Below are 26,348 nucleotides of genomic sequence, written 5' to 3'. Positions count from 1 at the left end.
AACTGGTCTGGCCTAAGTAACTCCTAACCCTCAGCAACATGGTTGCTCTCCACTGCTCTCACAGGCAAAAGTGATGGTGACAAATGCTGGTGCAGTATTAATAAGCAATAAAGAATTGCTTGAGAAGGATGCTGATCTTTTTCTAGGTGGTAAAATTTTTGTATTTGGCAGGGGCTGTCAGAAAGGCATCACTCTCTTACTGCAGTGCCAGCTATTGATGGTACACACTGCTGGCCAGAGAGACAGTGAATGTTTAGAGGAGGAGATGGGGTGCCAATCATGTGGCTGCTTTATCCTGGATGAAGCTTGAGTGCTGTTGAGGCTTCACTCATCCAGGCAAGAGGAAGAGTATTCATCACACTCGTATGGACAGGCTTTGGGAAATCAGTGAGTTACCCACTGCAAAGTTCCCAGCTTCTGACATGTTCTTACAGTCACAGATCCTGGGTTGTAGATAGACGGGCATAAACAGTAATGCTGTTGAATGTCAGTGGGAGAGGTTTAGACACACATATTGAAGATGGTCACTGCCTGGGCATTTATGTGGTGTGAATGTTAATTACTATCCATCAGCCCATGTACGAATATGGTCTAGGTCTTGCTGCATCGACCACTTCAGTATTTGAGGTATCCCAAGTGGTGCTGAATATGCTCAGTGAACACCCTCACTTCTGACTTTGCCAATGAACATTAATGCAGACGTGGAATGGGAGTGCCAACTGGAAAAATCAAAAATGATGGTTCCCAGTCATAAGGATATAGTTTCAGAAATATATGAAGTCTTCACTCCAAGAGCCTAATAAAGACTCCTCCTGTTGATTTTGAATTAATCTATGCAAAGACTGTGGAAGCTGAGGCTTCAGAGCAGAGAACCATATGGCAAGATTCAACAAAGCGCTCAATATTGTGAGGCGTTTTGAAGGTATAACAGGAATAATCTGTTTGTCTGCAGGAGGGTCAGGAACCAAAACATAAACAAGTGGCAAAAGAACCAGAAAAGAACTATTTATTTGTTATGATCTAGAAGATCCGAGTAACTTTCAAAAACAAAACCTGGATCAATATTTTGGGGAACTATTACAGGAGGAGTGAAGTTTATTGACTAAATGCTTTGAGAATCAAGCGCAAGCACAATGATCAAAAGTCTTTTGATCATTGGGTTGGTATAGGTAGCACCAATGGCAATGAGCAACTGTTTTTATCAGGACAATACACACAGACATTGTAACAGATAGATTCAGATTACTATAGACCCAAAATGACTACGCATAGCTACCATTCAGAAACTGGCATAGCTGCTAAACCACTGGCAGCAGTGTGTCATTATGGAATAGTTTGCTGGGTCAGTTCAGAGGGCAGTTAAGAGTCAACTACGTCAATATCGAGTCACATACAGGCCAGACCTGATAATGAAGGCACAGCTAATTCCATAAAGGACATTAGTGAATCAGACAGATTTTAACAGCAATCTGGTTTGGTCATCATTACTACTGAGACAAGTTTTACATTCCAGGTTTACTTTTTAACTGAAGTTAAATTCATCAGCTACAGCAATGAGATAGGATCTCGGAATCATTAGCTCTGGTTTCTGGATTACGAGTGCAGTAACATAACCACTGGACTACTGTTCTGTTTCAGCAGCTTTCATAGTCATTTCTGTTCTCTCTGGAGCCAGCCCAGATACCTCGCTGATTGTGGCATGGTGCATAAACAAATCATTATTGCAATCAGACAATAATCAACTATACACTGAACATGTTTTGATTGCAAAAGGTTGCCCAATCGCACAGCACAACGTGAAGTAAAATGCACCAAATGTTAGTGCTTGCAGCACAGAATCATAAAACATCATATTGACTAAGTTTCACAACATGGTTAGACCAAACAGTACGCTTTGAGCATAAACACGCAGGATATGAAGTACTTTGTGAGGCACAAGCACGTGAACTTTGCTGTGCCTCACTGTACAGTGTACTTTGTACCTGCTCAAAGTACATACCTAAGTTTCAACAACTTGGTTAGACCAAACAAAATACTTGGAGCTGAAACAGACATTACAATCTATTTTGTGCACACACAAGGCAGAACACATGCACGATGGTATACACTGTGAGAGTGCCCACAGCACAGTGTCATCTTTGCACTTCCACAGTATAACATGCAATGTGCACTGCAAGATGACATCTATAAGTCAATATTAAAAAATTAAACATTTCTACGACACATTCATACACAATGCACACACTGTTAGCTCAAACTAATGAACCCCATTACTTCAAAAAATTCAATAAGGTTACTTTGAAAGACAGATTATAAAATTAGCACAGAATAAAAAAAAATCTTGTTTACAGATATCATTCTAAAAGTTGCAGAAAACTGACAATTTAAGCATATCATAAATTAAAATTAAATTAACTGTACCTTGCGAGAATCAGTTCTATCTAGGGTACAGCTGGTTCAAACACAGTCCAGCAATGTATTCAGAGTTACTCATCACTGATGAGTAATGGCTAAGGGTCTGTCAGTTTTAAATGTCCCTCTGGTTTCAGAGTTGAGCTGGTGATGCTGGGCAAGCACAAAAGGGCCAAGGATTAAACAGCTAAAAGGTTACAGCGAGTGAGTGCGGGATTCAGTGCTTTAAAATAAAAGAGGTGGCATGGACTGGCAATGGGGGCATAGGTTCAAATCCTGCCATGGCAGTTGGTGAAATCAGAATTCCATACATTCCTAATTAAAAGTAGTCCGTCTACTGGTAACCATGTAACCGTTGTCAATTGTGTTTTAGGACAATCAAACAGCTCCATTACTGTTTTTATTAACATAAGCCTTTTATTGCCTCATTTCCATTTTCAAGTTTTCAGATGGTCATGGTAGGATTTGAACTCCTTTTCCTTGGATTATAGATGATAACAAAAGCAAACACAAGTGTGAGCACGTTTAAGGATGAAACAAGCTTGACAAATCTGCAATAATCTTTTAAAAAAGGTTCACATGGGAAGCAAATGTAATTTTTAACAAGGTGAAAATTCAGAATGATCACGAGGGCGAAAGGTGAGAGTTCAGTCTGGCATTTATAGTGTTTTGTTTATCTTTCATGGAATTTCACCTTGTGCTTAAATAGACGATGAAGACTGAACGGTACAAATGTGCAGGAGAGTCTGGAACTCACAACGTATGTGATGACAGTTATAATCCAGGATTCGACTCAGAGGCCAATATTATAATGGAGGCCCAAGGTCGAGGGAAGACTGGTGTAGTGAGGGTGCCCACTGGATTCTAGTAAGCCATTCCCTGAACTTTAGTGTATCAGACCGTCAAAAGGACAGTACTGTCTCAATTGAAAAACAAGTAAATGAAGAAATAAAAGTGAGATTACATTGGTGGGCAGCACGGTGGCACAGTGGTTAGCACTGCTGCCTCACAGCACCAGAGACCCGGGTTCAATTCCCGCCTCAGGCGACTGACTGTGTGGAGTTTGCACGTTCTCCCCGTGTCTGCGTGGGTTTCCTCCGGGTGCTCCGGTTTCCTCCCACAGTCCAAAGATGTGCAGGTTAGGTGAATTGGCCATGCTAAATTGCCCGTAGTGTTAGGTAAGGGGTAAATGTAGGGGTATGGGTGGGTTACGCTTCAGCGGGTCGGTGTGGACTTGTTGGGCCGAAGGGCCTGTTTCCACACTGTAATGTAATGTAATCTAATCTAACCTTGAACGTCCTGTGCATCCTCCATAGGTGTAATTGTGAGAGTCCATTAAACATTTTCTACATGACCTGGGACTCTGAGACTATTTACCTACAAGAAGGGTCTCTAATCACATAAGGTGCCTGAAAGCAGGTTAGTTTCTGAAAATGACTTTTGATGTTTTCTGTCTTGGTAGGCATAATTACCATGTGGGACCTATGTATCTGACAGGATCGGTTGGGAGGGGAGGGGAGTGAAATATTAATTATTCTATTCATCTCGACACAGATGTTGCCTGCTGTGTACTTTCCCAATACTCTCTCTTTATTTTTGTGTTATCATCTGGCTAAATGTGTGATAAACATCATAAAAAAAAAGGAAGGCCATTCAGCCCCTCAAGTCTGCTCCACCAAATACTGGCCACAGGAAACCAGACAGCAGTCTGTTCTTCTTCAAGATGGATCAAACAAGGTCTTTCAGATCCACCTGAGAGGGCCTTTGTTCTAAAGTGCCATATGAACGGTGGCACATTTGACAATGCAGCAGCCCCTCAGCAGAAACATCAGCCTGGTTTCTGTGTTTGGATCCCTGGTGGTGTTGCCATTGGACTAGTAACCCAGATATCAAGCAATGGTTTAGGCATCTGATCACATTGCAAATAATGGAGAGCTTGAATTAAAAAAAAACACTGAAATTAGGATTGTAACGATGAACACTGTCAATTTATGACAGTTGTCATAAAAACTCATCTGTTACACTTCAGGGAGGGAGATCTGTTATACTTACCCAGGTTGGCCTACATGTGACTCCAGACACATGGGTGAGTCTTAGCTGCCCTCTGGACAATGAGGGATGGGCAATAAATATTGGGCTAGTCAGTGATACTCACATTGAATGCATGAATAAAATAACTTGAGTCATGAGTGTAACCAAGGCTAGGTTGACATCTAATGAATAAAAAGCATTTGGAATGAGTGGGAGCACTGGATTTGCTGCACTGGAGACTGAAAGGAGTCAGCAGATTTCCCAGAGTCTCAAATCCACAAGTATCAGCAAATACAGGACAGTAAATCAGGTGGGCAGTGATAATTGGGACAAGGAGGGACAGGTGGCAATCTTCACTCAGTGAGGCTGTAGATTAGATTAGATTCCCTACAGTATGGAAACAGGCCGTTCGGCCCAACAAGTCCACACCAACCCTCTGAAAAGAAACTCACCCAGACCTGTTCCCCTACATTTACCCCAGACTAATGTACCTAACACTATGGGCAATTTTAGCATGGTAAAAACAATTGCTGTGCTCTTCCAGCACCACTGATCCAGCAATTTTAGCATGGCCAATTCACCTGTACTTCATTGGATTGTGGGAGGAAACTGGTGCACCCGGAGGAAATCCAAACAGACATGGAGAGAATGTGCAAACTCCACACAGACAGTCGCCCAAGGCTGGAATCGAACATGGGTCCCTGGCGCCGTGAGGCAGCAGTACTAACCACTGAGCCACCGTACCACCCTACACTTGTGCATCTCATCTCAACGGATTACAGATCAGCAATAACAAAAATCTCTGGGACAGGGTGGGGCAGTGGTGCCTTGATTGGGTTAAAGGGATAACAAGCAGCGAGATCAGACCTTCAAGTTTTCAGAACCACAAGAGTGGAGTCTCTGCCAGCAGGAGCTGGACAGCATCTGCCAGTCACCGTACAAACCAGTCATTAGTGCATCTTGTCTCTGAAAAACCATGAAATACAATTTTTTTTTAAATTCAAAGAACTGCAGATGTGGAAATCAGAAATTACTGGGAAAACGCACAGCAGTTCTGGCAGCATCTGTGGAGGGAAAGCAGAGTTAATGTTATTGGGGGGGGTGTGGGGGTAAACGTTAACTCTACTTTCTCTCCAAAAACAAAAATTCACACAATACGCAGCCTCAATACCTGAGGAATTTAAAATTCTGATCTGTCCCTGTCACTCCTCTGCTAACCCAGACCTCTAGTCTAAACCAGAATTCACTCGATTGCCAGCTTTAAAGTAACTCCTGAGAAATAGCTGACCAGGTGAAAAATAAGCAGGTTCCAATCAGAAAACAACAATGCATCAACGTACAGGCTGCAGTCAACATTTGCCTATCTGGGTAGAATCCAGTGGTTGCCATTGCACTGCCTGTCAACCTGACATTTATCTCAGTAAATAGTAATTAGTTAGCTAAGGTCATTTCACCCCCTTTCTCTGGCCACCTGCTTCCCATTAATGAGTCACCTAGTCCATCTATGCTCCCAATTGTAGTAAAGGCTAACCACGACACGACGAGATTACCAACTATCCATGAGGTATGGGTTACATTAATATGCTGTGGGCTTTCCTTGGTTAAATCTTCGAGGAGAAAGTGAGGTCTGCAGATGCTGGAGATCAAAGTTGAAACTTTATTGCTGGAACAGCACAGCAGGTCAGGCAGCATCCAGGGAACAGGAGATTCGACATTTCGGGCACAGGCCGAAGAAGGGCCTGTGCCCGATTCCTGAAGAAGGGCCTGTGCCCGAAACGTCGAATCTCCTGTTCCCTGGATGCTGCCTGACCTGCTGTGCTGTTCCAGCAATAAAGTTTCAACTTTCCTTGGTTAAAAACTGGTACAACTATTCCACTCTCCCGGGGGATATCCCATCACCATCCACTCACGGAGTACATAACCGCATGGGATCCAGCCTCACAAAGACGTCTCTTGCAGGATCTCTGCCACCTGGTCTTCTTTCCTAATTTCCACTTCCACTGGTGGTTCAGATGCAAACTTCTGCTTCTCTTCCCCCCTCGTCACATCGTTATTTATCACCCCGTTTGGCTCTTTGGTTGGCACGAGAGAATGCTGCAAGCTGGGTTCACTGCTCTGTGTTCAAGAGGAAGGCAGAAGAGAGGACACGAATCAGGCAAAACACTGACATCTCAACTTCATACAAACACTTAAAATAGTAAATATCTTAACATTTCACCTGTTACGACACGGTGGTGAACCCTTCTGTTAATTAAACCAAACACTCAGGAAAGTTCACCTCATCTCTTAATCTGTTAAAATATGAGTGACAGAGAATTCCCAAACCCCACTATCTTAAGAAAATACCAAATTATTTTTTAACTCTAAAAGTGAACATTAAATAACAATTATTCACAACTCTAAGCACCCCCCCTTCTCTTAACTGCTTACTATCTGCCTCCAACTCTATAATATGCTGTTCCAATAAAACACTTATTAAAATGACAGCAACGTAATTTCATAACCACACAGCCGCTGTGGTCGAGTTTTTCTTCTTCTGGCTGGGGATCTCCCTGGATCATCATCTTTCTTTTTACTGCGAGTATGTTTCATATGAAAAGGTACCTTTGATAGAGAGTGCTTCCAAATTTCTTGGAAAGCAGGATGTAAGCTCTCCACGTGTTTGCCTCCACAGCAATTGCTCTTTGACCAATTTTCAAAATGTCCGCATTTTATACCCCCCAACATCCAATCGTCTCATTGGTTTGATGTTGGCAAAACAATAAATTCAAACTCCACTGGGTTTTAGTATCTTGGGGCATAATTTAAGCTGATTGGTTAAATTCAAATTGTTGTCAAAACAGCAACCAAAACTCAGGTATCCATTTCAGAGCCAAATGTTACAAATCTTCAATTTCCCAGTACATTCTGGGACTGCCATCTAGTCATATACACAGGTGCTTGCAATCTCTAAGTTCAGAACAGTATTCTCTCTCTATTAAAGGTTAAGTACATAACTTCAACTTCATAACACTCCTCAGACTGCCACTGAGTGATCAGAATAAATGTCTGAGTATGATTGGAGCCCATTAAAACATCCTGGGAAGTTTGTGTGCTTCCCAGATCAGGGAATGTAGAACATTCTGCAGAACAAAGTCACAGTACATAGTTTGACACTAAAGATTACGATGAGGGGAAATTTCTTCAGAGGTTGTCAATCTCTGTTGCAGAGGTTGGGTACTTAGTCCTTAATTATATTCGTAACTAATTTGAAAAATCTTTGGACAGGAATAAATTGAAGGAATATGGGGATTGGAAGGGAAGAAGAGAGGTAATCTACCATAAGCTGAGTGGCAGTGCAGGATCCATTCCTGCTTGTGTTTCCTAGGTTCTTGTGTTCATCTCGCTGAGCTGTTAGATTGACATTACGCTCAAAAAATAACATGATGTGCAGTGAAGAGCCACTGACGTTGCCTGGTTTGGGGGGGGGGGGGGGGGGACTTGTATGGAATGAGCTGCCAGAGGAAGTGATGGAGGCTGGTACAACTACCAAGATTTAAAAGGCATCTGGATGGGTACATGAATACAAGGGTTTAGAGAGATATACCCAAATGCTGGCAAATGGGACTAGGACATATTGGGATGACTGATCAGCATGGACAAATTGAACTGAAGGGTCTGTTTCTGTGTTGTCTGACTCTATATCTTAGCACGGCACCACCAGTGAGCCCTTCAGACAGAGAGACCCACCCTGGGGGTGAACTGTCCACATTGGCAGTGGAGCTGCAGACAGTGAGGCCCTGCCCTGGAGGTGGAGCTGCAGACAGTGAGGCCCCGCCCTGGAGGTGGAGCTGTAGTGAAGTCCCACCCCAGGATGCAGCTGCAGACAGTAAGGCCCCACCCTGAGGGGTGGAGCTGCAGACAGTGAGGCCTCGCCCTGAGGGTGGAGCTGCAGACAATGAGGCCCTGCCCTGGGGGTTGAGCTGCAGTCAGTGAGGCCCTGCCCTGGGGGTGGAGCTGCAGCAAGGCCTGCCCTGTGGGTGGAGCTGTAGACAGTGAGGTCCTGCCTTGGGGGTTGAGCTGCAGTCAGTGAGGCCCCACCCTGGGGTGGATCTGCAGACAGTGAGGCCCCGCCCTGGGGGTGAGGTTGCAGACAGTGAGGCCCTGCCTTTGGGGTTGAGCTGCAGTCAGTGAGGCCCCACCCTGGGGTGGATCTGCAGACAGTGAGGCCCTGCCCTGGGGGTGAAGCTGCAGACAGAGAGGCCCCACCCTGGGGGTTGAGCTGCAGTCAGTGAGGCCCCGCCCTGGGGTGGATCTGCAGACAGTGAGGCCCCGCCCTGGGGTGGATCTGCAGACAGTGAGGCTCCGCCCTGGGGTGGATCTGCCGACAGTGAGGCTCCGCCCTGGGGTGGATCTGCAGGCAGTGAGGCCCCACCCTGGGGTGGATCTGCAGACAGTAAGGCCCCGCCCTGGGGTGCATCTGCAGACAGTGAGGCCCCGCCCTGGGGTGCATCTGCAGACAGTAAGGCCCCGCCCTGGGGTGCATCTGCAGACAGTAAGGCCCCGCCCTGGGGTGGATCTGCAGACAGAGAGACATTGGCCTGGGGGCTGAGCTTTAGACTCCCACCATGGGAGGGAGCTGCAGCAAGATTCACTTGTTGCTGATTTAAACTCTCAGTACTTGGTTAACACTAGGAGGGCATTGCTAAATGATTGATGGGTCAGTACATACTGCAGGATGATAGCGGACTCCACAACTCAGCTTCTCCTTGCATCGCTCGGGCAGGAAAAAGAGCAGATAACGCAGAACTGGAAAAACCAATGATGGGTTCACATCTTCTCCTTTTACTGGGCCTGGAATGTGCACAGAAGCAAATTAATTTCGATAATCAGCACATATAACAACTGATTTACAAAGACACACTCCAGCACAGAGGTACAAACAAAATATTGCCCACATGCACATGGAAAGATACCATTTATCAGAGGCATCCATATGGAGATATTTTTCTGATATATTTAAAAAGCGATTAAGCTGAACAATGAGATGGAACACAATCTGCAAGGATGAGATAGCAACCGTCACATGATCGGGCCTGAGCTGCCAAGCAAGGGTAGAGGAATTCCAATAGCATCATTCAATTCAATTATAGCTGATCTTAGCTAAATTCTAGCTTCCTTCTGGTTTCTGGACATCCCCAAACATCCTTTAGTGAGAGAAATCTATCAATCAATCACTTTGTATCTATCCACAAAGTGCAAGTGAGGCTGTCTTTCCTCAGCTTCTATCTCATATTTTTAGCAACAACTTGTCAGAATAAGCCTTCATGCTCCATAACCTAAATGTGGTTATGTCTCTGACATATACTTAGGGCAGGATTCAATTAGAGGAGGCAGTGACCAAGGGCATTGCCATTGGGCTGGTAATCCAGAAGCTCAGTCTAATGTTCTGGGGAACAAAATCAGAAATGGCTGGCGAAAACTTAGAAGTAGTGGCTTTCGTGGGAAGAAAGCCCAATTATTGTTTCGCATCATCAGAACTATTGACAGCAAGGGAAAAGTGGTATTTATGCTCAAAACAAGGTCAGGCGGTTCGGAGTTGGAAAGTCCTTATAGGGAAGCATGGTATAGTCCAGGTAACTGTGGGAGTCGGTGGGTATTGGTGCCAGCCTGTTCCAAGAAAAGGAATCAGAGACGTTGTACAAAGTAGGGGAGGAATCAGTGATGGAGCAGACGAAGGTGAGGGCAAGGTGGAAATTGGAAGCAAAGTTAATCAATTTTTCCAATTCCAGATGAGAGGGGGACAAATGTAGCAGAGAGAAAGTTGTGGGTGGGGCCTAGAATAGGACTGGAACAAGGAATGTTCCACATAGCCCATGAAGAGACAGGCATAACTGGGGCCCATACAGGTACCGATGGGCACACCTTTGACCTGAAGAAAGTGGCAGGACTTAAAAGTGACATTGTTCAGGGTGAGGATGAGCGCAGCCAGGCAAGGAAGCTGGTGATGGATGGGGATGGTTCAGACTTTTCTGCCAGGCAGAAAAAAAGAGCCCCGAGACCATCCTGATGGAGGATTGACACTTAAAGGGATTGCACATCCATGCTAAAGAGGAGATGGCTGGAGGCTGTGAACTGGAAATTCTGAAACTGATGCAAAGCATCAGAGGAATCATGTAGGTAAGTGAGAAGGGACAAGAAAAGGTGAGAAAAAAAATTGAGTTGAGGTACAAAGGGATAGATTCCCCGGGGTTAGGAATGGGCAGAAAGAATGGGTCTGCCTGGGCAGTCCTGTTTTTGGAGTTTGTGGCAAAGATAGAAAGGGGCTGTGTAGAATGACGGGGCTTTGGGAAGATGTTGTGGGGACATCCCAGATGAGATGAAGTTGGTGACAGTTGTAGATGTTCAATGGTGGGGTCATGGTCCAGGGGGTGATGGGAGGTGGTGTCCAATAGTTGGCGCTCAGCCTCCACAATGTAGATTAGATTACTTACAGCATGGAAACAGGCCCTGCTACCCAACGAGTCCACACCGACCCGCCGAAGCGGTCAAAACCAACAGCGCCAGCCTTGTTGGCAGGTATGACGACAAAGCCAGGGTGGGATCGGAGAACACAGGGTACAGTCAGTTGAGAGAGTAACGTGTTCGAATGGTTAAGGATGGGGACAGAGAAATTAAGGTGACCAATGTCACACTGACAGTTCTCAACAAACAGATAATGTTCTGGATAGGTGGGTTCAAATCTCATAAGTAAAATTTGAATTCAATAAAAGAAAAAAATCTGGAGTTAGAAAGTTGACCCAATGATGACCAAAACCTACCTGGTTCATTAAAGGCCTTCAGAAAAGGAAATCTACCATCCCTACCTGGTGTGCTCTATATGTGACTCCAGAACCACAGCAATGTGGTTGACTCTTAACACTTGGGGATGAAATGAAAATGCTGGTCTGTTCAGCAATGTCCACATTCTGTGAACAAATAGAAAAACAAAATCCTCTGTGCAGTCTTGACACTCAGCATTAACAGCTTTTTGGAGACAGTGTTCGAGATTTCCAATAACCAGCAGGTGAAATGCTTCCTGATCTCAGCCCGCAATAGCCCAGCTCAAATTTTAAAATTTGATTCTTTTGCTTTACACCCCTCCCCACTTCTCGTCAAGAAGGGAAAAGAAATTGACAATATCACACTAAATGGCGTGATGAAGCAAATTATTATTCAAGAGGTTTTCAGATATGCTGCACTCAGCACTGTGGCATACAAGTTAACAATGTTTCTTAAAGTAAATATTTCCAATTTCTCCATAAGGCCATTCCACTGCAGCTTCAGAGAACGTTGTAGATCTGGTTTTAATTACTGAAACATAGCCAGGTCACAAGTTCTCCATTGTATGGGACTAATTAAGGGGCTCAAAGCTGAGCAATAGCTTGAGATATGGCCTTGGCTGTAGGCATTTAAACAGCCACATAACCAGGGTTACACTGTGCTGAGAACACTGCTTCAAATGAGTGACAGTACAGGGGTGAGACTGACAACAGAAAGGCAAATACTGTGGACAAACCGGAGAAACAAAGAAGACTCAATCAGATTTTACTTAACAGTCACTCTCAGGATATTGGTTCCATAGGCGTGGCCAGTAAATTATGGTCCACCTTGGACTTTCCACAAGAACATAGAACAATACAGCGCAGAACAGGCCCTTCGGCCCTCAATGTTGCGCCGACCTGTGAACTATTCTCAGCTCGTCCCCCTACACTATCCCAAAATCATCCATGTGCTTATCTAAGGATTGTTTAATTCTCCCTAATGTGGCTGAGTTGACGACATTAGTAGGTAGGGCATTGCACGCCCTTACCACTCTCTGAGTAAAGAACCTGCCTCTGACATCTGTCTTAAATCCATCACCCCTCAATTTGTAGTTATGCCCTCTCGTACAAGTTGACATCGTCATCCTAGGAAAATGTATTTCACTGTCTATCCTATCTAATCCTCTGATCATCTTATAGGTCTCTAACAAATCCCCCCTTAGCCTTCTTCTTTCCAAAGAGAACAGACCCAAGTCTCTCAGCTTTTCCTCATAAGAGCTTCCCTCCAGACCAGGTAATATCCTGGTAAACCTCCTCTGCACCTTTTCCAATGCTTCCACATCCTTCCTGTAATGGGGCCACCAGAACTGTACACAATAACTTCGAGTCCTTTCTTCTTGAACAGCTGCAAACTATAGTGAGCAGTTTACTTGAGCAAGCTTAGAGTCTTGATCAGTCACTTCACAGCACTGGTAATTGTCACAGGACACAGTTATTGGCAACACACAGTTCTCCTCACTCGCCATTTCTCTTGCTGATCATCTTACGTATATGTCCTCTGGTTACCGTCCTGCCACCGAAAACAGTTATGCTTCACTTCAAAGAGCTCAAGAGGCTTTGTTGAGCTGAATCCTTCACATGCAATTCTTTGTTGGGTTCTACCCATTTATTACTCATCTGCAGTAGCTCTTCAGAAGGCACAGAGGTTACACTGTATCAAGGACCAGTTTAGAGTTGGATAGGGGATGGAATCGTGGAGGGGCCAGATCAGGCAAGAATACAACATTTCCTTCATCAGAAAAACATTTAGTGAGCAGGTTGTTTTTTCCTTGACTCTTTCATCGAATATGGGCATTAGTGATAAGGTAACCATTTGTTGCCAATCCCTAATTGTGCTTGGACTGAATGACTGGTTTGGCCATTTCAGAGAATGGTAAAGAGTCAACCACATTACTGTAGGTCTGTGTGCCACATGTATGCCAGGCCAGGTAAGTGCAGCAGATTTCCCTCCCTAAAGGATGTGAGATAAATAGATGTACATTTTGTTTTACAACAATCAATCATGGCTTCACGGTCACCATTACGGAGACTAGTTTGCGACTCCAGATTTATTCACTGAAGTTTTTAATTCCACCAGCTACCATGATGGGGTTTGAACCCATGTCCCTCAAGGTGTTCTTGAGGGACATGGGTTCCTAGTCCAGTGGCATTACCACTCCATCACTAAGGGTATTGGATAGCTCAGTTGGCTGGACGCTGGTTTGTGGTGCGGAGTGATACCAACAGCATGGGTTCACTAGCCGTATTGGTTGAGGTTACCACAAAGGACTCTCCTTCTCAACCTCACCCCTTGCCTGAGGCATTGTGACCCTCAGATGAAACCATCACCCGGTCGTCTCTCCCTTAATGGTCCTCTGGACCTATGGTGACTGACATTACATCGCAATCTGCCCACAATGACAATCTTAATGGACGCTCTTGGTCACATCTGCTACATAAAACTGAATTTAGACTCATTAACAATCATTTGAATTCCCAATCTGAATTATTCACAAAATTAACAAAACCATGACAGCACCAAACCCAAAACTGGAAGTGAAGTTTCTTGCCAGTGATAGGAAAAAGTTGAAAATGTCAAGCACCTATTTGCACTGCAGCATTTGCTACCTTACCTGTTAAGAAACTGACCAGCAGTCCCACGATAACTACAGTGGCTGCATTGTGCCCACTGTACCACATGTAGGAAAGAGAGTAGAACTTCTTCAGTCCTGTGAGGCTATAGAACAAAGTAATTTAGATCAGCAAATGGGATCAGCTATACACGCAAAAGCAAATTAGTCCAGGAGGAAGAAACAAACAAAAACCCTGCAATTATCTAGCACCTCTCACTTCAGAACATCGTGAAGCACTCCCCAAACTCAAACAATTTTTTTGAAATGTAGTTACAACATAGGAAACAACAAGTCAAACTCCATAGTAGTCTCTCATAAACAGCAATGCTTTAGCTGTTTAGACGGAGATCCACCAGCATCACTACCACCGGATGAAATAATGCCCTAGAAACTTTTTGATCCTCAACCAAGAAGACGATTTAACCTCTGATCCAAAGGTGGCACTTCCAACAATGTGTTACTCCCTCTGTAGCACAGTTCATTCATTCTAAGTTTCATGCTGGAGTCTCCAGGATGGAACTTGAAGATCACTATCTTCTGAGTTGCTGACATCTCAAAGGCATGTATTATTCTTTCAAAACATTGGCACAGCCCAGAGGGACTAGATGGCCTCCTTCAGCACTGAGGTTTCCTGACTCACCTGAATGACGTACTAGGCTATTTTAGAGGGTATTTGAAAGTCATTCACATTGTGTGTGGTCCAGAGTCACACAAAGGCCAGGTTTACTTCCTTAAGGGCATCCAGAGGCTGGAACACAGGGCTGACACTCAGAGCAGCAAGGAACGATTGCTGAATCATTGGAATGTCATCTTTCAGAATGAAAGAACAAATTAGGACTTCATCTGCCATCTTTAGTGTGCATTAATGACCCCATGGACATTACTAGAAAGGGGGGCAGGGGAGATTTCACTGAAGCCCCAACCAACAGGCTATCCAATCATTCCTTATTGCTTGTGAGAGCTTGCTGCATGCACATTGGGCACCTTGTTTCCTCACACTGCAACAATACAAAAACGGTTTTACTGAGTTGAAGTACTCAGGGACACTCAGATTATTAAGAGTGCTATAATATGCAAGCTCTAGCTTTCTTTAAAGGATCTTAGTTGTACCTTTACAACATTTGTATGGCCAATTTTGATTGCTAATTTGAGGAGGAAAATTAGGCAGGGTATTTCAAGACTGTGCACTGCAGCTGATTGCTGTTATACTGTGGGTCAGGTTAACAATAGCAACAGTTGAGTATTAACTGGAGTATTAAGTGTGCCTCTGGGCACCATACTTTCAGAAGCATGTGAAGGCTCAAGAGGTCGAGAGATTCACTAGAATTATTTCATGGATGATAGACTTCTGTCAGGTAGATAAACTGAAAACATTGTGTACAGTTTTGGGTGTCACATGATAGGAAAAACACATTAGACTGAGTGCAGAAGCGATTCACAAGGATGATTCTAGGGATGTTAGGAGGATAGATTGAAGAAGTTGAGACTATTCTGCACAAAGGAAGGTTAAAAGGAGCTTAAGAGAGGTTTTCAAAATCATGAACAAGTTAAGTAGCTGCTAGGAAGAAATTGTTCATGTTCATAATGGGAACAAGAAGTTGCAAAATGAACGAACATGTTGGGAGAAAAACTATTTTCACAGAGCATGTAGTAAGGGCCTGGTATGCACCGCCTGGAAGTGGGGTGGAAGTAGGTTCAACTGAAACATTCAGGAGGGCAATGGGCAATTATTTGGAAGAAATATGCAACAGTATGGAGAAAAAGACTGGCACTTGGTATTGACACTCTCAAAAAGGTCAGCATAGACATGTCAGGCCGAATGGCCTCCTTTTACATCATAACACTTGTGATTTTGTAAAGTTGGTCGTCACCTTAGAAAGGAGATATCTGGGAGGTGATGTGATAGAGGAGCTCAGAATTATGAGTGTCTGGAAAGAAGCTAGAGAGAAAAACTGTTCTCATTTGTGGAAGGATTGAGAACCAGAGGAGGCGGATTTAAGGTGACTGGCTAAAAAAAGAGCTAAAGGTGACACGAGAAAAACATTTCTACTCAAAATGCACAACCCGAGAGCAGGATGGAAGGAGATTCAACTGCGGCTTTCAAAATGGAATTGGATCATTATCTGAACAGGAATATTTGCAAGGTTGTAGATAAATGCAGGGGAATGGGACAAGCTGAGCTCTTCTTTTTAAGAATCTTTAACATCACCACAACCCTTTGAGCAGAACCACTCTATGGTTCTAGGAGATGCACATGTGTGGTAATCGGAATCCAAAATTCCCTTTGTCACTCCCTACTCACTGTAGGTTAACCTTAGGTGAGAACCACTGATGTAAAATGTGATTGTTGCCCGGATAACGTCACACACCACGGGTAGGCCCTGAACATACCCATTGCTCGGTGCTACTGTCGTCAGGTTGACTGTTGTCATGGTGGCAGTTGTCAAGCTAGTGCTAATATTTTGGATTGTGGTCGCATTGACGAATGAAAGAGGTGCACGCTTGGAGATTAAACCACCAATTCCAATCCAGAATGCCATGATTAATCCTGCTACCAATCCCGAGATTGCACCCTGTTAGAAATCAGACAAAACAATAGTCAACCACAAAAGGAATAAGATTCTGTCATGGGATACACGCATCACTGGCGAGACCAACACTTATCACCTATTCCTACTTGCCCAGAAGACAGTCAAGAGCCAACAATGCTGCTGGAGCCACATGTGGGCCAGACCAGGTAAAGGCTGGCAGATACCTTCCCTGAAGGGCAATAGTGAACTAGGCAGGTACATGGTCACCATTAGTCTAGTTTTTTAATTCTAGAATTCAAATGTCACCATCTGCTGTGGTGGGATTCAAACTCATATCCCCAGAACATTAGCCCATGGTTCTGGATTATTGGTCCAGTAACATTACCCACTACACCATCGTACTCTTACTGTTACTCAAATGCTATCACTTTCAAATAACTGGTATTATATTAACTCACCGTAGAGTTAGCCATGGGGAAAAACATTCCTAGGCAAAAGATTCCAAGCAGTGGACCACCAACTATCCCAAAAATACTCAACGCTGCCTGAGTTTGAAAAGGAGACACGTCAAAACCAAGGCTTGTGGAGAGTGATACAAATACATTTAAAAGAGAGGTGTGTCATACAGCACCTGGAGCACCGGGCCCATCAGCGACGCGATGTATGCCATTCCGAGACACAGCAGCCCATAGCCCAGTGCTGCAAAAACATAGGAACTTTCATTTACTGCACACTACATGTAAGAGACAAAAATCTACAGGTAAAATATTCCTCATTTAGAGTGGTGAGAATGTGGAACACCTTACCACATGGAATCATTGAGGAAAATATCACAGATGCATCTCATGAAAAATGTGATGAAAGGTGAGGGGTATTTTTGTTAAGTTTGGATTTTAAACTAGTGGTGTATAGGTGTTGCTTAATTTTTAAACTCCTCCACAAAAATAAAGATTAATAACCAGAATCATGATTTTAACTTCTATGTGTAGGAGAGCAAGACCTCCTGTAGTGTTAAAGGAAGGTTATATATATTGTGGGTAGGTTTATGACAGGAAAGAATAAGCCATTAGTTGTAGCATAACCCTGGTCAGGTCTCCTTTGATACGATCCCAGCCAGATTTCACTCTGGGGTCTGACTTGTTCCAATAGTAACATCAGCTGGGATCATACAGAAGACAGTCAATACGTGGACAAAGGATTCCTTGTGCCCTTCCCAGAGCTCTTGTGGCACACCAGTAGTGTCCCTACCTCTGAGCTGGAAGACCTGGCTTCAGGTCCCAATCCTTTCAGAGGTGTGTCAATAACATTTTAGCACATGGACAGCATCAGTTCAAGAAGATAGCTCACCATTTTAAGGGCAACCAGAGGCAGATAATAAATGCTGGCCCAGCCAGCAACGCCCACATCCCATGAGTGAACAAATAAAAAGACAGAGAATACTTCTGCTTGTTCTTCAAACAGGAGGTGGCTTTACAAGGGGTTTGCTGATCTGAACTTGGAACAGCACAATTTCAAATCACAGAACTGGGAAGCATTGTGAACCAAAAAGAAGTTAGCCAAAGTGTACGAGAGAACAAAGACAGGCTGGAGAAATGAATAAACGTGGCAGATTAAACTTAATGAAGTGAAGTGATATATTTTGGTCGGAAGAATGAGGGGAGACAATATAGAGGATATAGAGCTACAGTAGTAGGATTCCAAATCCCTAATGGCAGTGCATTTACTGAAGCATTCAGTGTATTTTATTAAGCTTTATTAACAGGAGTATCTTGTAAAATAAAAGTAAGTTATGACAAACATATATAAAACACCAGTTAGTAGTGTTTTATTACTAAATATTCAGTATGCAGTCTTGTGTATAGTTCTGGACATCAGACTTTAGGAAAAGTGTAAAAGCATTACAGAGTATGCAGGAAAGATTCACAAGAGCAGTTCCAAAGCATAAGGAATTTAAATTACGTAGATAAATTGGAGAAGCGTGGACTGTCGTCCTTGGAGTAGAGAAAGTTAAGATGATATTCAATAGAAGTATTCAAAATCATGAACATTGTGGAGAGATTAGAGTCGAAGAAACAATTCCCATTAGTATAGGATCGAGCAGCAAAGGATAGGGGGTTAGATAGGGTCGACAGTATGAACCTTTTCCCGCGTATTGAGTCGGGTATTACAAGGGGGCATAGCTTTAAATTAAGGGGGGGTAGATATAGGACTGATGTTAGGGGTAGGTTCTTCACTCAGCGAGTCGTTAGTTCATGGAATGCCCTGCCAGTGACAGTGGTGGACTCTCCCTCTTTATGGGCATTTAAGAGGGCATTGGATAGGTATATGGAGGATAGTGGGTTAGTGTAGTTTAGGTGGGCTTGGATCGGCGCAACATCGAGGGCCCAAGGGCCTGTACTGTGCTGTATTCTTCTATGTTCTATGTTCTATGTTCTATGATACCAATTTTGCGGGATTGGCAAAAGAAGCATTGGCAATATGAGGAGTTTTTTTTTACAGCAAGTGCTTAGGATCTGGAATGCGCTGCCTCAGAGTGGTGGAGGCAGATACAATCAAGCCTTCAAAGGAGAACTGGTTATTTGCCAAAAAGCAAACTTTCAGCATTATCGGGAAAAGATAGGGGAATGGAACAAGGGGAGGTACTTTTGCTAACAGTCGGTACAGACACAACAATCTAAATGGCAGCTTTCTGTGCAGTGACCATTCCAAGGCATTTTGACAAAATAGAGATGAAAAGGGAGAAGGGCAAGGTCTGTGTGGAGCATATACACCAGCATAAAGTATTTGGACAGAATGGCCTGGTTTTGAGCTGGGAAGCCAACAAGCTATCACATTGCAACAAAAATAAACCGATTCCACTCTCCAAGCACTTCAATAGAAGATCCTGCACAGCAATCCCTCACCACTGAAAGACAGTCTGAATAATAACTCCCAGTGTCTCCTACCCTTTCTTATCTCTTGTTAATCCCAACAGCAGCTCCTGTCAACACTTACCCTTATGTGGTAAAATACTTTAGGCGATGATTCTCTGCTTTGGGAGAGGTGACTATAGGGGTTGCCAGGTAGGTTTAGGTGAGAAGCAGAATAGTATATGAGATAGGACTGGAAGTTCTTGAGGGCAGAAACATGAAGAACTGAAAGCTCTCCCGCCGATGGGCAATTGTGAGAATATTGTCTGGGACACAGGTGCTGGCTGTGAGCAGGCCTTAGTTTTCAGAAGAGACATTAAACTGAGAGAGACTCTATGGGCTCTGTCAGTGAGTGCAAAGGATTTCTTGCCAGTATTTTGAAGATGACAAGGGTACATTTACCCTAGTATCCCTGGTCAATAATTTGTCCAATCAATAACATTGCAACATTATTTGTTGTCTGTTTGTGGGAGCCTGCTATGTGATTATATTGTGAAGTATATATATAGTATCATAGTTATTGCAACACAGAAACAGGCCATTTAGCCTGTTATGTTTATGCCATAAGCAACTCTTGGCCAAAACCACTGTGGAAAACTGAGGTCATAGAAGGTGCTACAGAAATCCAAGTCTTTGTTCCTTTCTGCGCTGATTCCTTTAGCCTTGTTGCTAATCTGCAGGAATTGGCTTTCTTTGCCTGGAATGTTCATAATCAGCCACCGGGAGGATGATCATTGCTGCCAAACTATTAAGAAGCTGCATTCCAGACTCGGATAATCACAAAAAAAAATACATCAGAGGCAGAAGCCGATTAACAAATTAATTAAGTCAGGTTCACTTCTCAAAACTCTGGGAAGCCTGAAAATTGAAAGATTTGTGTTATGTAAATTGTCAACCATGACAGAACAAACAATGCTATAGTCACTTCAAACAGATCCTAGTACCCGGGGTCCCAGTTCCTCTGCTACATATTCTAACTCTCAGTAAGTCACCCAGCAGCCCTTGTGTTCAATGACCTCCACAAGGAATCATCTTGAATCTAAAATTCTCATCCTTGTTTTTAAAACTCCTCCATTAACCTCTAACTTCCTTACTCTGCCATCCCTCTGGTCCTCCAAGATATCTATGCTCTTCCAATTCTGATTTCTCGTGCATCACCGATTCTAACCACTCCACCACTGGCGCCTGCCTTTTCAACTTTGCAATTTGCTTCCTAAATCAACTCCCCAACTCTATTCGTCTCGCATCTTTTAAGATGTCTATCAAAACTTACTTTTTCAATCATTTGCCCCAAAGGTCACCTTGTATCTCATGCCTGTCATGTTTATGCTTGAGGATAAAAGCTGATCGGTACTTTAACTCTATCCACCTGCCTTACTGCCATAGCCTTTAGTATATTTTACCCGACAAAAATCTATCAATCTTAGTTTTCAAATTTTGATTGACTCTCAGCCTCAACAAAAACTCTCAGGAGAATTCCAGATTTTCACTTCCTTTTGTGTGGAAAAACTGGTTCCTGAAGTTATCCCTGAGAAGCCTACTTCTATTTTAATTTTAAGATTATACTTCCTTGTTCTATTCCCAATTAACCAAATCCTTTCGCTTACACCAACACCAACTTCCCCAGTTGACACCAAGCCAGTATTTTGCATCTCATTCTCTGATGAAGCTTCTATGAAATGCCTTGGAATGTTTTGTTACAATAAAAAGTGCTATGTAATTGCAAATTGTTGTTGGTATTTTCGACTGTCACTCACCGAGACACTTGGATATCAGTGTGGCTCTAGCCTCTGTCATGTGTGGATACTGAGGTTTAACCAGGTCTGTCATGGTCACGGCAGCCAGCGAATTGAATGCAGACGATATTGTGCTGAAGAGACACAAGCAATGTTTCAGCACTAAAAAAAAGAGAGCCTAATGTTATTCCCACATCCACTAAGAGTTGGCTGTGGATTGATTCTCATCCTTTTAACAATAGTTACATGAATGCTAGAGCTTGTAAGCAATAAATCTAGCAATTGACATCACCGTTACAACAGCTCTACAGCAGTACATGCAGAGGCACATCTGAGAAACACATGCCAAGAACTCCAAAGAAGTGATTTATTACACGATTATTTTGCAATCTGTAGCAGTGAATGTTACTCAAGTTCTGAACCAAATGAAACCAACACACATACCACACCCAAAACAAAACTGTCTCCGTTTCTTGCTTTGCTGTAATTGTCATGCAGCAAATGAGCTGGATCCACAAACCTAAGGGATCCCATTACAGTCGACACCTTGCTCTCAGCATGAATCGTGTATGATCAGAAAATACACAATAGTCTAAACCAAGTCGTACACTGGTGAGGCTCTGACAGAGAGTACTCAGGCCAAAGTGGTCTGGTGATCCAGTCCTTGCCTCCACCAACAGACAGACACAAGTGACTCATGAGGATGGTGGGCAGTCTCCTGGATACTACACTTAACTGGAAATGGTGACTCCATGTTACAGAAAAGTTTGATCAGGACTGGACCTGCTCACAGAGCAAGTTAAGAAATTGGCTGTTGAAGCACCCTAAGCTTAATAAATAGAATACAAAAATCGGAAAGTTATGAAATCAACATGAGATTAGCTATGATGGTGTCAAATAGTGGACCAAGTTGAAGGGTTGAACTGCCTACTCCTGCTCAGAGTTATGTTCTTTACAAAATACTGGCTTGGTGTCAACTGAAGGACACATGGGGAAGTTGGTGTCGGTGTAAGGGAAGGGATTTGGTTAATTGGGAATAGAACAAGGAAGTATAATCTTAAAATTAAAATAGAAATAGGCTTTTCAGGGATAACTTCAGGAACCAGTTTTTCCACACAAAAGGAAGTGAAAATCTGGAATTCTCCCAAGAGTTGTCGTTGAGGCTGAGAGTCGATCAAAATTTGAAAACTAAGATTGAAAGATTTTTGTCAGGTAAAATATATTAAAGGCTATGGCAGTAAGGCAGGTGGATAGAGTTAAAGTACTGATCAGCTTTTATCCTCAAGTGCAGGAAAATATTTCAATCAGAATCTTCCTTGGCATCAGGCAAACAAGAGGATATTGGACAGGGTTTGGGGAGGCGGTGACAAAGTGGTAATGTCACTAGGATTAACAATTAAAATCTCAGGCAAATGATCTAGGGCATGGGTTCAAATCTCACCATGGCAGATTGGTAAACTTGAATTTAATAATAATATGAATAAAAAGCTCATTTTTGGTGATTGGAATAAACTGCTGTTAACTGTTATAAAAATCATCTGGCTCACCACTGTCTTTTAGGGAAGGAGATTTTTTGCCCTTATCCAACTGGTGTATATGTGACTCCAGACCCACAACAATGTAGTTGGCTCTGAAATAGCCAAGCAAGCCACTCAGTTCAAGGGCAATACAGATGGACAATAAGTGCTGACCTGGCCAGCAACACCCACATACAATGAATGAAGAAAGTAGCTTCTTCAGTGGGACTGGCAGACACAATGTACAGACAGCAATTTTTAAGCAAATACAATGTTAACACTGGCAAGGTCATGTACTATCGCAGTACAAGTCTTGTCAGTCTGTGGACTGCAGCTGCTCAGTTCATTAATTTGTGAAAGTTTAATTCTGTATCTGTGAACGTACCTGAGTGCTCCGCTGAACAGGCAGGCTATGAAGAGTCCAGGTAGGCCAGGATAGTGCTGAAGTATGTCCATGACAAAGTAAAGAACCATCTGAAATTCAAACCAAATTTAACATTGTTCCATCTGATCAGATGCTCACAACTGTTTGGCAAGAATCACAGAACCCCAACTCCCCGAACACCAATCGACCCTCACCCACAGCACCATCCAGTTCAAGGTATCAGACCAAATTTCCTGGCCCCTCGCCACTTCCGCTGGTTCATCAGGTCTTACGCTTCAGGGTATTGTGTGCGTATGTTGCCCCACCCTCCTGATTCTGGCTCTCCCATCACTCTCAGGGAGAAGGATCGTCATTCCTTTAACTCCAACAAACACTAAGCCTCTATCAAAAGGTTCCTCCTTTTGGCAGCACAGATTCTTTCAAGACAGCAAAACTTCATGCTAACTGGAAAGCTTAAGGAAAAAAAAAACAAAACTTTACAGTGACCTGCAGGGATCGAGTGAGTGAACTGGACTGACAATGAGCCGAATGGCCACCATCTTGTGACACATTGACTCTATTTTGTACAGCATCTCTCACAACATCCCAAAGGACTCCACAATCAAATAAGTATTTTTAGGATGCCGTCACTGTTGTAATGCAGGAATGAACAGCCAATCTGCACACAACAAAGAGCAAGTTTGCAAAGAAAAGATAGTCTAAGACATATTTATCCTTCATGGAATGTGGCCATTACTGGTTGGACCAGCAATTAGTGCCCATTCATAATTACCTTCGATAAGGTGCTGGTGAGCTGCCATCTTGAATCGCTGCTGGCCATTAATATTGATACAGCCATTGTGCTGCTAGGGAGGGAACTCCAGGATTTGATCCAGTGACATTTAAGGATATAGTTCCAAGCCAGGAAGGTGAGACCTTGAAGATGGGAGTGCTCCACACGTCTCCTGCCCTTATCCTTCCGGTTGGTAGAGAATGTGGGTTTGGCAAGTGCCGGATCCTAAAAGGTTATTAGGCAAGTCCAAAACTAGGAGGCCATATATATAAAGATAGTCACTAATAATTCCATCAGGAGAAAGGTTTTTGCCCAGCTCGTGGTTAGAATGAGGAACTCACTATCACAGGGAATGGCTGAGGTGAATGACACTGATGCTTTTAAGGGGAAGCACAATAAACATGAGTGATAAAGGAACAGAAGGAAGGATGCACTGACAGGTGAACAGGAGGCTCATGTGCAGCATGAACTAGTTGGATTAAATAACCTGTAAATTCTGTAATTCAATATAATTTGTGATGTTGCAGAGCCATGAAAGACAGTTACATATATGCAAGTTCTTCCTCTTGCTTTCACGTGATTTGGTTTTTTAAAAAAAGGACTGCATACCTGATCAGAGGCGTTGACATAGCCCTGCTGCAGGGGTCCATTTTCTCCATAGCGAGCAAACATAACAAGACCCAAAATGCATCCCATAGCCAGAACTAACTGTTGACACGGAAACACCACATAGCATGACCTACAGGAAGACAGGCGGAAAAGAGATCACCCAACACATTCATGGCTCACGTTCAAACTGTTTTACCCTAGTTGGTAAAGTGCTGTTCAGTTGGATGTTCTGTAAATTCACTGGGGAGAGAGGTAATTGAATAATTTAAAGGATTCTGCTGCCAGAATTGATCAGCTGCTTTCTGTAGATATGGTGATGGTCTCTGCAACGAGGGTCTCAGTGACTCTTCTGCATACCTCTTAGGGATTGAGTGGCCTCACAGTGGGCATTTGTCTTCCAACAAACATGAGCATAAATGACAAGGTAGTCATTTGTTGCCCATCTTTAATTGCCCTCAAACTGAATTGGCACTAGCAAGCCACTCAGAGGGCAGTTTAAGAGTCAGCCACATTGCTGTGGGTCTGGAGGCACATGTAGACCCAACCAGCAGACTCAACACTGGACCCCCCCCCGGGGTGCGTACACAGCCCCCTACTGTACTCACTGTATACCCATACAGTGGCCAAATACCAAATTAATGCCACTTACAAGTTCGCTGATGACACCACCATAGTCAGTCAAATTTCAGATGGAGACGAAATAGACTACAGATGGGAGGTGGAAGACCTGGAAAAATGGTGCACCGAGAACAACCTAGCTCTCCATGCTGGAAATACCAAGGAACTCATTATTGACTTTGGGCAGGATGTTACTCATGCCCCCTACACATTAACAGCACAGAGGTGGAACGAGTGGAGTGTGTCTAGCTCCTGGGAGTGGTCAGCCACAACAAGCTTTCTTGGACTCTTCATGTGGACACACTGGTTACAAAGGCCCAACGATGTCTCCTCTTCCTCAGGCAGCTGAGGAAATTTGGCATGACGGCGAATACCCTTGCCAGCTTTTATAGGTGCGCCATCAAGTGCATTCTGTCTGGATGTATCACTACCTGGTATGGCAACTGTACCATTCAAGATCGGAGACGGTTACAGGGAGTGGTGAACTCGGCCCGGGCAATCACAAGGGCCAACCTTCCATCTAGAGAATCCATCTACGAGGCTCACTGTCAAGGAAAGGCCACCAGCATTCTCAAAGATCCATCCCACCCTGGCAATGTTTTTCTACAACCTCTACCATCGGGGAGAAGGTACAGAAGCCTGAACACACTCACCAGCCGGTTTCGTAACAGTTTCTACCCACTGTTGTTAGAACATTGAATGGACTCACAAACCCTTAACATTCGCCTGTACCTGTGTTTTTGTTTTTGCTGCCATTTACCTATTATTTACTTATCTATGCAACTTAACTCTGTGATCTGCCTGTATTGCTCGCAAGACAAAGCTTTTCACTGTGCCTCGGTACACGTGACAATAAATTCAATTCAATTCCCTTACCTTTCCTAAAGGACAGGTGGGTTTTATGATAATTGATGATGGTTTTGTAGTCACCAACACAGAGGGTAGTCTTAAATGCTTGAATATTTATTAATTAAATACAAATTTCAACAGTTGCTGTGGTGGGATTTGAATCCATGCCTGCAAGCACTAGTCTTGTTCTCTGGATTACTAGTGCAGTGACATCACTATGCCACTGTCTCTCCGCATCTTTCACTTTGGAAGGGAGAACACAAGAACAGAGTATTATTTAAATGGTCTATTTTTGCACAAGGCAACTGGGAAGGGTAATGGATTGTTATCTTAGTTCAAATGTGTCGGAGTGCAAGAGTAGAGAGGTTTTACTGCATCTGTACAAGGTGCTGGTGAGACTCTGTCTGGAGTACTGAGAGCAGTTTTGGTCCCATTAGTTAAGGAAAGCTATTTTATTTTCGACAGTTCAGAGAAGGTTCACTTGGATGATCCCTGATATGGAGGAATTGTTTTATATGCAAATGT

The 26,348-nt window shown here is 43.5% G+C and overlaps 1 protein-coding gene across 5 annotated transcripts in view; it reads right to left on the bottom strand.

Annotated features, from left to right (window-relative positions):
• The window catches only part of LOC122556956 (sodium-dependent multivitamin transporter-like), a 62,711-nt gene that overhangs the window by 9,041 nt on the left and 27,322 nt on the right, over nucleotides 1–26,348 (bottom strand). For 3 of the 5 annotated variants that reach the window (XM_043704219.1, XM_043704196.1, XM_043704204.1), the window contains exons 8-16: nucleotides 24,357–24,486; nucleotides 22,976–23,064; nucleotides 21,095–21,207; nucleotides 17,060–17,127; nucleotides 16,887–16,973; nucleotides 16,289–16,470; nucleotides 13,898–14,001; nucleotides 9,155–9,276; nucleotides 6,354–6,558 (exon numbers count right to left, since the gene is read on the bottom strand). In XM_043704219.1, coding sequence (XP_043560154.1) covers nucleotides 6,382–6,558; nucleotides 9,155–9,276; nucleotides 13,898–14,001; nucleotides 16,289–16,470; nucleotides 16,887–16,973; nucleotides 17,060–17,127; nucleotides 21,095–21,207; nucleotides 22,976–23,064; nucleotides 24,357–24,486 — 1,072 coding nt within the window. In that variant the 3' untranslated portion in view covers nucleotides 6,354–6,381. Of the gene's footprint in view, nucleotides 1–5,121; nucleotides 5,508–6,264; nucleotides 6,559–9,154; nucleotides 9,277–13,897; nucleotides 14,002–16,288; nucleotides 16,471–16,886; nucleotides 16,974–17,059; nucleotides 17,128–21,094; nucleotides 21,208–22,975; nucleotides 23,065–24,356; nucleotides 24,487–26,348 lie in introns of those variants that run through there. The other 2 variants (XM_043704211.1, XM_043704200.1) reach the window with 2 other exon arrangements.

The sequence above is a fragment of the Chiloscyllium plagiosum genome, chromosome 2, assembly GCF_004010195.1.
Source record: "Chiloscyllium plagiosum isolate BGI_BamShark_2017 chromosome 2, ASM401019v2, whole genome shotgun sequence".
In the NCBI taxonomy this organism is placed as follows: Eukaryota; Metazoa; Chordata; class Chondrichthyes; order Orectolobiformes; family Hemiscylliidae; genus Chiloscyllium; species Chiloscyllium plagiosum.
This window is presented reverse-complemented; position numbering and strand designations above follow the sequence as displayed.